The sequence below is a fragment of the Eutrigla gurnardus genome (assembly GCF_963514095.1).
Source record: "Eutrigla gurnardus genome assembly, chromosome: 10".
NCBI lineage: Eukaryota > Metazoa > Chordata > Actinopteri > Perciformes > Triglidae > Eutrigla > Eutrigla gurnardus.
In genome coordinates this window covers 25,044,525-25,056,546 of record NC_139924.1, presented here as the reverse complement: position 1 = coordinate 25,056,546, position 12,022 = coordinate 25,044,525, and the positions used below count along the sequence as shown (strand labels likewise).

Here is a 12,022-nt window from a genome sequence, read left to right as displayed (position 1 = left end):
TACTCTATGTTGCAAGAGTTTGTGTTACTCAGATGTTTTTACATTTTACTACATCCAAGAAGTCATAAATAGCACTGAAGATATATGTACATGAGCCAAATATCAGAAGAGCTGGGCCTGTACCAAATGTCTGTGCACAACATCTCACAACCTCAAGGCAAATATTTCAACTGGTGGTAGTTATATACACTGCTTAAATATGATTTATTCTTTTGCTAAACATATACCATTCGGTTTTTATCATGTCACACAATACACACCGTAAAAAATACTGATGAATCATTGATTTGCTTTATGTGATATAATTCAAGGATAATTTATTGTCATTGTGCAACACGAGGATTCTTAAGGATGGTTGTTTGCTTAATGTATAGTGAAAAAAGGTAATTAAACCTATAGAAAGCACACAGAACGTTCCATTATTTTTCACTTTGCTTTAAGCAAACAATGTACATACTGTAAACCGCCAGAAAAAGAGGTGGGTATATGTGTGTGTGTGTGTGTGTGACAATGCTTCACCTTATACAGTAATAACTATAGTAATGTTGAGGGGTTCTGATGTTAATGTCCGTTTTCAAGTTTATTTATCTGATGTTTGCTGTAGGACACTATATATATATATTTATTAATTCATCAATCCATCCATCCAACCATCATCTGTAACTACTTATCCAGTTCAGGGTCACAGGGATATCTATAAATAATGATACTTAAAAATTAGATAATGATGTATTAATTATGAAGTGTTACTTAACCTTATAAGGGATGCTGCATAATGCTTTCTGATTATTGTTATAACGAATGATGGGTGTTTAGGAGTGCTTTAAACTAGAATATACATTGCTGTTAGCAGATTATAATTATCAATACATTTATAATTATAGGCATTACAATCATCAAATAAAGTGTTAGCTAAGTTTCATATACTGTATTATATGGAAATATACTTTTTTATTTTTATTTTGCCTCTTAAACCCAGTATATTTCATATTTTACATGGGCTGACTGGGTCTCTCGTAAACATACAGAAAAATGACTTGAAATGACTTAAAATGCCATTTAAAAGGGATGACTCGGAAATCTTAAGAGCCTAATTTAAATAACCCAAATTTGGAAATACAAAATGACAGACATAATATGTATATTTGACTTTTTATTGTTTTTCTGAAGCAATGTCAACTACATAATAGCCTTCCCTGTTCATTAGAAATGACTCCAAACAACATCCCTTGTACTTTTCAAATTGGCCTATTCATATAAAATAATGCACTTTATTGGAAAACGTTTAAAACTGAAAAAATATGCAGTTGCACGTCGATACAAATGATACGAGCACACATGAAACCTTATGGAACTTACAGCAACAGAAATGAAAATGTTTCTGAAAACACACCATCATTTATCTTTCAATCTTGATCCTGCTGACATTTATAAATCTTTCCAAACAGCTAGTAAAATCTCCTTGTTTTAACTTTCACCTCTAGCAAAAGTTTAAAGATCTGAACTGGAATGGCTTTATAGCTTCTCTAATGGCTTGGATTTAAAATATTTTATTGCTACCCTGACTTGCTCTGTGTCTTTAAAGTCATGCCAAAATGTTAATTTGAACAGTGTTTGTCCGTTCTGAACTCTTTTCAGACATTGCACCCTCATAACTGATATACATTCAAAGCACCATTAAATTGCTTATGAGAACAGTTTTATTTTTGTAAATGAAACATTTTACAGTATATTTGGAATCAATGATTTAAGTTTATCCCCTGTATTAAAACACCAGATTCAACCTCTGGGAGTGGTGTCTTCCTTTGCCTTTTCGTCGATATTCTCATTCATCCATGTTCAGTCCCTTACTCTTCTCCTGCTGCCAGCTAGATAAAAAAAGAAAGAAAAAAGATTAGAACCATAAATACATGTTAGTCAACCAACTCAGGTGAATTAGCTTATTATGAGGATGTGGAAGAGGTACAACATGGAAGCTTGGGCTCTGATTTCATCACTCCTCACAAGGAAACATCAAGCTCAGCACAGCGTGGAGTGATGAGAATAACTTTACCCAATATGGAAGCATATTGACTCTGAGCCTACAGGTGGATGCTGTGGTGGAGGTGGGGCTAAGTCAAGTGCTGTGACCAGCACCCGCAGTGGCATTAGCACCAAGTGTCAGCATAGCTTTCATGTTAGCGTTATGGCGGCAAGCATGGCAGGAAAACAGTGAGCAGCACATCCTCGGCTTAAAGGAATAGGTGTGGGAAATGTGCTTTATTGCTTTTTTGCTTTTTCTTATCAAACTCCCAGCAAAAAAAAAGTGCATTTCTCAAAATATCGACTTATTCCTTTAAGTGCTCTTGCCATGGATGAAGGGTTGATTTATGATCCAGGAAGAACAGCAGTGGAGACGAGTTCACTATCTGAACAAGCTCACAGGCTACACTGCATTTACTAAAAATGCAGGAAGACTACTTTCTTTACCTAAAACTCTCCGGGAAGAGGTTCTTCTTGAACTGCCTTCTATAAAGGCAAACAAACATATAAGTCACATATTATTCATGAATTATTCTTTCCCAGTCACTGAGATGTAATAAATGATAAAGCTCACCTTGGACAATTTGGGCAAGTCTCTGACTTTCCCTCTCAATGTCCGAAAGGTCAGTTCCTGGAAGAAAAAGAACATATCCTTAAAGTAAAACCTGATTATTTTGTTATTATGTTAGCCAGCCGAGGTTACATGAACATTAAATAGTATATAAATATTAGTATAATAGTATAGTATAAATATTATATCATTTTATATTTATAGGTGATATACAAAAATAGTCCCTACAAATCCAGCCACAACAATGAACAATAACACAAATTCGGACAATAAGCCCCAATGCTAAAAAATAATGAATATTATAATTACATTTCTATATTCAAATATAAGTTGGTTTCACTGACCTTCCAGGAGGATGTTGGTGGAGCCAGTGCCGACTGAGTACTGAGGGCCTGAAGATGACAGCAATTCATTCGTTTTTGAGATGATAAATTATGATAAATTATATTAATCTACTGACTAATGATTAAATAAAAAAAATATATTTACCTTCAATGACCCTGGTAACCTTGGTGATGGTGGATGGAGCTTCGATGACCCTAGTTACCTTGGTGATGGAGGGTGGAGCTTCAATGACCCTAGTAACCTTGGTGATGGAGGGTGGAGCTTCAATGACTCTTGTAACCTTGGTGATAGTGGGTTCCCCTTGAATAACCCATATAAAAGCAAAAAATATTTTTTTCACTACATTGAAATAACAGGCAACACCTCATTGCCCAATTTTCCCAAAGCAATTCAAAGCATGCATATTTCAATAACCTACTGTACCTTCTTGGATCACAATCCTCTCTAAAAACAACAGAAGAAATAAAACCATTAATGACTGTAGAATGCCTTTGATGGATTGAAAAATACTGTATTTCCAACTGCCCACAAATAATCATAATAATATTAGTACTTACTCAGAAATGTGAGGGGAATTTCCTTATATGTGTATCCTGAAGAGTACTGTGAAACAATTTTAAATATAGTGGAGCAGATTACACATTGAAGACATGGTGTATATCATCATACTATTTTTTTGTGTAAGCAGGTTTATATTGTGTGACATTAATTGCATTTTGGCAGCCATACAAGGAATAACAAACAACATATGCACACATAAAATGGCACCCAGCCCTTAATAAGCCTCTTAGCTTCAATTACTAGAAGTAAATATTTGATATGCCACCTTTATTTCCATGTAGCGGATGATCCTCTTCAATAGCGTGAGGAAATTCTGGCTTCCAACAGGGATATCTGAAAGAAAACGCAAGGAGTTAACTGATGTTGGGCCTTTACACAAGTTGTAAAGAGTGCATCTCTTGACATATTTATAAAAGGAAGGGACTATTAGCAAAGTTGGCTGGATGAAAACTGTACCTCCAGGATACAAGACTTGGTTGACGTAGTGAATAACTCCATTTGTGGCCATGATATCAGATTCAGGGACTTGGACAGAATTCACTAGCATAGAGTTGTTTGCCTGAGGGACACAGTTAAAACAATTACAAAATGAGGGGCTTGAATGAACTTGCATTTAAAATAAGAGCAATGAACTCTATTCTACAGTCAATAATGTTATTGGTTTTTGAGTCAGATAATATTGATTCACTTAAATATAACAATAGGTATGAAACTTGGATTGTGCAAGGTGTTAGTTTTATTCACTTGAGATAAAAGTTGTTCAGTCTCATTGCGCTAGATACTTACATACATCACTTTGAGATTGCTGCCCTGAAGAGACTTGAGAAGGTTTGTCACCTTCGGCTCCAAACCACCACCGATGAAGATGCCATTGTTGATGTGATACAAAAGGATGGTTCTGAGCGCATTTATGTCACCTGAATTAAAGAATGGCAAACATTTTAACCATCATTGTTTGTGATTGTCAACTTGCAACATTGCCATCAATACACAGGAACGGTGGAAGACCTACTCTGCAACAAGGACATATCTCTGCTGCTCAAGCCAGCGAAAGCCTTATCGCTTGGGGCGAATAGAGTAAAGTCTCCCTCCTGTTTCAGCAGGTCAGTCAAGCCAGCGGTTTTCATCAGAGACAAAAAGATACTGCAGCACAGAGAGGAAAACAGTCACTTGGCTGTTCTAGAAACCACTGAGGGCTGACATTCTGCAACAACAGCACTTTCTCATTCACATATGTGCCATGTTGAATTAATGGAAAGGAAGGGAAATATATGGTTTCAGTATTATGCTGCACTTTAATATGGCAGTCCATTTCCATTGACACTGCTCTTTACTTACGTGAACCCTCCATTTTCTGTCAGAATCTCAAACATAGATTTTTCCGCCGGCTTCAACAGAATCTTCATGAGATGAAGGGCTCCATTGCTTCCTTCTTTACTGCCTCTCACCAGACAGGAATTCTCAATGCACACAGCCTGCAAAAATAATCCACAAGTTAAAGGCAAGGGTCACAAAGATATGAGGATTGGAGGTCAAATAACAGGGGTAATGCATAAATTGTGTGTTCAGTGGCAACCAGCCACAATTTTTGCGCACAATTTAAGAGAACAGGACGCACTGTGCGATAGATGAAAACCCTCAGAAATTTTCCAGCAATGGTCTCCAGCCGTTGGCCATTGAACAACTGTCCCAGGACAACCTTGTTCTTCAAGACGTGACTCTCCAGGATAAGCTTGAGCAAACTCTGATCCATGGACATCACTTCATCTGTAGATGAAATAAATGGTTGCATATGTCCAGTTAACAATGAATGTAACATACCAATGCATTGGCTTCAGCATCCGAAATGGCATTTATATTCCTATTATTTTTTACCATAATGTCTAGAGAGAAGCAGCCACAATACTAACTGGACCACCTTAACGTCTCACTCAACAGACATGATGTACAAAATTTAAAGTGTGAATATTCAGTTACATCCAGCTGTTGCTTGTGCATTCCTTACACCCATTTCAAATTGTATGCCTATAAAGATAAAAGTATTCCGCCCCAATTATTAACAAATTCTTGTTACAGAAACAAAACATCTCTACTCCCTTCGGGTGAAGTCCAGGAATGTGGTCTGGGGGAGTGTGTATTTGGTCTTAATAATGCTTCGGCAGCATCTGAATTAATCTGAAAAAGCTCTATAAATGTACATAATCATATTATGATTCGGTATGCGAGGGGAAATACAAAATAGTCCCCTTTATTCTTTATTCAAGACTGCAACAGAGTGTAGAGCAGACAAGGTTCATATTTAGCCACCTGCTGAATGGAAAGGGGAGGGGGGGGGGGCTTTCATGATGTACTGAGCAGTATGTTACTTACCGCTGAAGGCAACATTGAGTGGGGCCAGCAAAGTGTACTCAGCTCCTGGTCTCATGGCAGCAGAAAGGCCCAGCTCGGACACCAAATCACCAAAGATGGATTGGGAACTTCCCATCAGTTCCATCACCTGCTTGGCTTAAAGGACAAAGACAAACCCAACACTGTTAAAATATGGATTACAGAAAAACACCCAAGATATACACTTACATAAGAGGAGTCTAACCTGAGTCTGGCATGAGCACTTGGTCAATAAGGTGGATGACACCATTGGTGGTGACAATGTCTTTCTTGCGCACCATCTTTACGCCGTTGATTGTTACACTTTCACCATCACAACCAACCTCAATGTTGTTGCCCTCCATGGTCTCATAAGAGGTGCCACCCATGATGGCCTCAGAGCACTGTACTGAGTCCAGGAGGTGGAAATTCAGAAGAGCTGAAAAAATTAGATGGATAGATGTTTATTTTAATGCAGAGTAGGTCAGTTGGCTGCATGGGATGTTTTCTGTTCTCATGTTTCACTGCAGCTGAGGATATAATGCCTTGGGAGCCTGAAGACCCCTTGGATCCCTTGGGTCCTTGAGAACGAAGTGTTGCGATTTTGTCACAGTTCTGTTTAACTTTGCGTGAAATGGTCTGATCTCACATCACAGGGCAAGCTGTGGACTAATAAGAAATTTGGGGTTGTTGCCAATTTAGTTTGCTCAAAACAGCAGCTGTTTCCCTCCTCTCAATGTTGATGCAAAAACAATATAATATTAAAAAATGTTTAATATCCTGCACTTTTTGTTTTTTCCTCTGGCATTTTGTAAGGCACTTGAGGACAAACGGACAATAGGACAATGAATATATATATATATATATTCATGTGTTCAGCATCTGCCGCAAAGGATATGGTACTTGAACAAATCTGGCAAGCTGTACATATCAACTATTTATTGAAAAGTAATAAAAATAAGTCTTGAGTTTCAAGTCATACGTGGTTGTGTGGGTCATCCTTTTTGACGGTTCGGTGCCTGGCTACACTGCAATGTTTTACATGGTCTTGATCTCAGTGAATGTTGTTTAATGGTTTACCTTGGAGGACCTCCTTGTCGCCCTGAAGTCTCTCCAACACTTCACTGCCCAGACTCTCAAAGGCTTCATTGGTGGGGGCAAAGAGAGTGTAATGTCCTGGCTGACCAAGCTTCTCCAAGAATCCAGCGTTTTGAGCCACATCCTAAATGGTGATTTCCCCAGCAGGATTAAGTTCAGTGAACATCAATATACAACAGAGTACAGTATGAATATTTGTGGGACACACATAACAATCGAATCATCTGGAAAGTAACTTAACCATAAATACAAACTCTGCATCTGTTTTTCCATTACCTCTTGCATAAGTAAATTTCAGTCTTTGCCCAAAGTCCAATTTTCTGCATGCTTGAATTCTATTTTAATAACATTTGCACTTAATTCAGAATCCTTGCTCTTGAGATGTTAACATTATTTCATCTATCCCCATATGTGTTTACTCACACTCAAAGTTGTCAGGTCATCGTCAATCTCAACGACATCCTGGATTGTGTTTCCAACTGCGCTGATTACACGGTCAATGACATGCACAACTCCATTGGTGGCAACCTGGTTGCCATAGATAATCCTGGCGCAGTTCACAGTCACCACCTGCACATAACATCACTTGTGTTATGTTACACCACTAAAAATGTAAATATATGTAGTGCTATGGTAATACTGAATGATAATAATACTTACCCCATTGGGGTAATGGTTAATTTGGAGACCAAGGTCATTGTACATGGAGGTGACCGTCAGTCCATTCTTTAAATCTTTAGTCAAGAGGCGTTTGTTGGCCATATGATAATGCAGAGCGTTGTATAGTTCAATATTAATATTGCTGACCAGTGCACTCCTCATATCCTGTCAGGTGAGGAAAATAAGATGTTAAAACTTTACAGATGGAGAGCCTCCACAGCTTTCCATTTTGCTCTTGACTCACTTCATCTAAAAGCTCCCAGGCGTCGTTGCTGGGGGCAAAGAAGGTGTAGGATCCAGATCCTTCAATCTCAGGCTTTAGCTTAGAAACATCAGCGTACTTTTGGGTTGAGGTGGCCATCACCTGACCCAAGGTGCCATAAACATTGTCAATTGGGGCCACTAAGAAAGAGATTAGAAATCAGCATTATTAAATGATAGCCTGCCATTATGATCATAGGTAATAAAAAAAAAGAAGAGACTCTACGTATGTCGACGGTATGCTACACCATCCTCTGGTCTAATTTCAAAAATAGCATAGAGCTGCTTTACAGTTGGGAGGATATGGCCTCATAACCTTTATACATTGACTAAAATGTAGCACTTAACCCACTGTACCTGCTGGGCAACCAGGCATATCCCCCAGCTTCATGTATCCTGGGCAGCACTCATAAAGCACAGTCCTGCAGGTAAAATACAAAGTAGGTAAGTAGCACATCCCTTGAAATAGTGCATGCAAGAAATGTGTATTTTCATCATTGGTTTTGTGTAGTCAGTGTTTCCAGTTATCCTCATTATTACCCAAACAGACCATGTCATCCTCCAGACTAGGCCAAATCCTAATGGAAAGGGTGCCTTGAGGATTATGCTACCATTACAGTAGTATATTTATATTAAGACCTCGTATTTGAAGCTGAAAAAAATAGTTTAGACATTTGTACTCAGCATTTGGTTATACTCAGAAACATCTTGTTCATGAAAAACGGCACTGTAATTACAGTTGGGTTTTAGGAAATGTTGGTTGACTTGGAACATTTAAAGGGTTTGGTGGTCTTAATGGAAACTATTGAGCTAATCTGGAAAAAAAAAAAACATTCAATTGTTACCAGGGTTTTTAGAGCTGTTTTTAAAGACTTTTATAATTCAGAAAATAACTATTGTGATTTCTGTTTATATAAATTAGATGCACATGAGAAATGTTTATTTGCCTTTGGAAAAACCTGCGAAGCAGTGTCTGCTCTCCACTGTAAATAGTGCTGGACGCCGTAGCCCGAGGAGGATAGTAAAATTCAAAGTGCAGCTGCTACATATAAACATGACCATACCCCTTGCCTCAGCAGGTTTGAACATGTTGGAAATATATGACTGTTTCCAGGTCTTGGAAAACCAAACATTTGGAGATATACATTTCACCTCAAGTAACTCACAGGACGGAACAATAAAAGAGCCACAAGTCTTAAAGAACACGTTTGGCTGCGGAGTTCATTACTAGGCTGCCTACTTTTTGTTGTGAGAAACTTTTAAAAAGGAAGCTGCTCCTTTCCCCATTAACCAGCTCAACATGATTAAAATATATTGTAAGAACATTATCAATCCTGTGTCTACAAACTGATCACTTACAAATGGCACAATGCAACAAGCAGTGTTGTATTTGGCTGAGTTAACAGCACAGGTTACGCACAACACAAAGGAGGAGGAAGATCAGGAATGTGCCAAGGTTTAGCAGTTCCTCTTCATCAGCAGTTTCCCTGTGATGTCTGCACACCAGGAGAGCTCCATATGTGTGCCACATGTAGTTCAAAACGGACAATAGTGACTTTTGTGGCATGGTTAAGAACAAACAAAGACTTAATTGCATTAAATGATTGACTGACTAAAAGAGCTGCAGTAATTAATAGTTTCTCTTTGGCAAAACACATCCACTAGTGAGATTTGAACACTGTAAGAAGAGGGAAAGCAAGTTTCATCCAAGTTGAATGGAGTTCAGGGGACTGGGATGAGATCATACAAGCCTCATAGGGGCAGAGTCAGCAAAACCATCGCTACACTGCTCTCCCACACAGAGGGATTGTGTCTGGCCATGGCATTGGAAACTTTTAACATGTCAGCATCTCTATAAAAGAACTGTTCCAAGTTTTGTCAAAGATAATCTAAGCTGTATGTGGCTTTATTCCAACTCAAGCCTTCACTAATGGGCAGTTTGATAGTTTGGTGGTGCAAAGACATTGCTGCACTGAAAGCAGAAATATTCTCATTTGTGAATTAAATGTTGGATAATTACTTTGGCTGGCTAAATAAAGTTAGAATCAGCACTCAAACCCACCACTTTATTACTTTTAACTATTTTTTATCTCTTTTTTTTTCACATTCCTGAACAGCTCTTCCGTCTTCATTTATCAATCATTCCACATTTTATGTCTGTATGTTATACACCAAAAAAACAAAACAACGAATCTAAGATAATTTCAACAATTCTGCTTCCACTTTAGCCCTGCTTTGAAGACATTTGTGAAGGTCAAACCAGAATCTACTCGTTATAACTTGTGCATTCAAGAAACCTTGCATCATCCTATAACAGGTGAAAAGTAAACCAGTTTACAATGTGGATTCAACTTTGGCCCAGTTATCTTTTGACTGGTTCCACAGTCCCAGTGTCACAGTGTCAGTCTCCCCTTTTGAAATAGACACAATTCTATGACATTATCATTTGCCAAGTTCAACAAGTATTCATGAAGAACTAAGCCCATTTAGAGTGCTAAGCATGACTGAGCATATTGCAAGCTAGAGGACAAGCTGAGTGTGTGTGTGTGTGTGTGTGTGTGTGTGAGAGAGAGAGAGAGAGAGAGAGAGAGAGAGAGAGACAGAGGTAGAGGGAGAGGGGGAGAGAGACTGTAAAATAGGCATGGCTTCGGTCCATGTGTGAACCACAAAAGTGCTGATGGGGGTGGAATTAGAGAAAAAGAGGTTGTCTAAAATGCTTGAGTTGAACACTTTTCCATTCATGAATAAAGTCAACATTTTGCTGCCACATCATTGCTCCCCCCCTCCTCCAACATATAGTTTATAGGGTAAAACCGGACAATCTCCAAGACAAAGGATTTGGAGTTGTGTCCAAAAATGTGTTTTATCGTTTTAAGCGGAAGTGAAATTCCAAGTGAGATAGCAGATGTCTGTCTCCATGGAAGCATTCAAGTTTCCATGAAAATCCTTCAAGAAGTAGCAGTAAAAGAAGAATACACTGCAGAGAAAAATAACTAAGAACAGATACTAACAAATTTGGAATTAAATTTGCTTGTAATGTTCATCTTTAATCCTTTAATCCTTTATCCTATTGGAAACACAAAACAACACTCACGCTTTCTTTCCACAGATGGTCCCTTGGTACCAGTTACGACAAGTGCTAAAGTACTTCTTCTTGGTCCCTGCGACTTCCTGGAGCGCGCAGACATTGGGACTGGTAAAAAAGGAAAGAAGCATTAATCAGCAGGTAAAACACAGGAATAAGATTCTATGGGAACTCTGAAATCATTCACATTTGAATGATTGTGTGACAAACAGTCATATAATAATAACCATGCAATTGCTGGATATGAAATTGGTTCGTCTGATTTGAGTTAGAATTCAACATCTTTATATCCCTGCAGGTTTATACCTTTTCAAAGTGAAAGTAATATTACTCCATAAAATGAACAATTTATATTTCTGAAAGAAGTTTAACTGCATTACAATATAGCAGATTTCATATGAAAAAGGAGAAAAATGTAGAAATGATACATCCTACTGAGGCTTATAACAGCTCAATGCTATTGCAAGCAAAATAAACTAATATGACATCACAACACCCAGAAAAAAAAATCTCCAAAATATTCATAATGAAACATATTGATAAGCTTACCCTTGTTTTCTTGCCCTGATGCGACTGTGGGCGACTATTTTATCATAAGCTGAAGAGTCAGCCGTGTCAAATGTAGAGAGCACAAAGAGTGCAAAGGCAGCTGCAAAAAGGAGCTTCATCCTTGGTTTCTAAGCAAGCCCCTCCAGACCCAGAATGATAGGAATAGACTCAGAGTGGGAGTTTATATACCACAAGTCTCACCCTCCACTCAAGGAGGATGGCAACATTTCATGCATGCATGGACCACCAACCCCTCAAAAGCACATTACATGGTTTCGTGTGTGTGATGAATTAAGAGGATTTGTATTTTGCCATTTATTTAATTTAATTTAATATTAAATAATTTATTTATAAATTAATAAATGGGACCACCATTGCATTCACAAAATGTTTTGTAATCTTTGCCATTTCTCTTTTATGGATATTTAAAGGTTTCACATTCAACATTTAAAGCATTACTCATATAAAAAAGACGTTGTTTTGTTAAAACATTCTAAAATTGT

At 37.9% G+C, this 12,022-nt stretch overlaps 1 protein-coding gene across 3 annotated transcripts; it reads right to left on the bottom strand.

Annotated features, from left to right (window-relative positions):
* Window positions 1-1,140: 1,140 nt before the first annotated feature.
* postnb (periostin, osteoblast specific factor b) lies at window positions 1,141-11,684 on the bottom strand. 3 transcript variants are annotated; one of them, XM_084020316.1, is made up of 23 exons: window positions 11,520-11,683; window positions 10,980-11,078; window positions 8,243-8,307; window positions 7,869-8,026; window positions 7,625-7,789; window positions 7,388-7,534; window positions 6,947-7,088; window positions 6,093-6,305; window positions 5,870-6,004; window positions 5,118-5,266; window positions 4,838-4,974; window positions 4,512-4,642; window positions 4,286-4,416; window positions 3,956-4,058; window positions 3,765-3,832; window positions 3,496-3,541; window positions 3,362-3,382; window positions 3,180-3,238; window positions 3,083-3,140; window positions 2,938-2,985; window positions 2,597-2,653; window positions 2,470-2,508; window positions 1,141-1,868 (listed from the first exon to the last, which is right to left on the bottom strand). In XM_084020316.1, the coding sequence occupies exons 1-23, from the start codon at window positions 11,636-11,638 to the stop codon at window positions 1,840-1,842; spliced, it is 2,319 nt and encodes a 772-aa protein (XP_083876442.1). In that variant the 5' UTR covers window positions 11,639-11,683; the 3' UTR covers window positions 1,141-1,839. The 3 variants fall into 3 exon arrangements, with proteins under 3 accessions (XP_083876442.1, XP_083876441.1, XP_083876443.1); XM_084020315.1 differs by having other exon boundaries at window positions 3,083-3,238; XM_084020317.1 differs by lacking the exon at window positions 2,470-2,508 and having other exon boundaries at window positions 3,083-3,238; window positions 11,520-11,684.
* Between the last annotated feature and the right edge of the window lie 338 nt (window positions 11,685-12,022).

Bases quoted from the DNA above. Each gene is read 5' to 3' on its own strand.
- postnb (XM_084020315.1), bottom strand. From the start codon at position 11,638: ATGAAGCTCCTTTTTGCAGCTGCCTTTGCACTCTTTGTGCTCTCTACA. The intron at 7,535-7,624 runs GTAAGTATTATT...TGTTATGTGCAG, and splicing joins TTAACCATTACCCCAATGGG to GTGGTGACTGTGAACTGCGC. The intron at 2,509-2,596 runs GTGAGCTTTATC...TTGCCTTTATAG, and splicing joins ACTTGCCCAAATTGTCCAAG to AAGGCAGTTCAAGAAGAACC.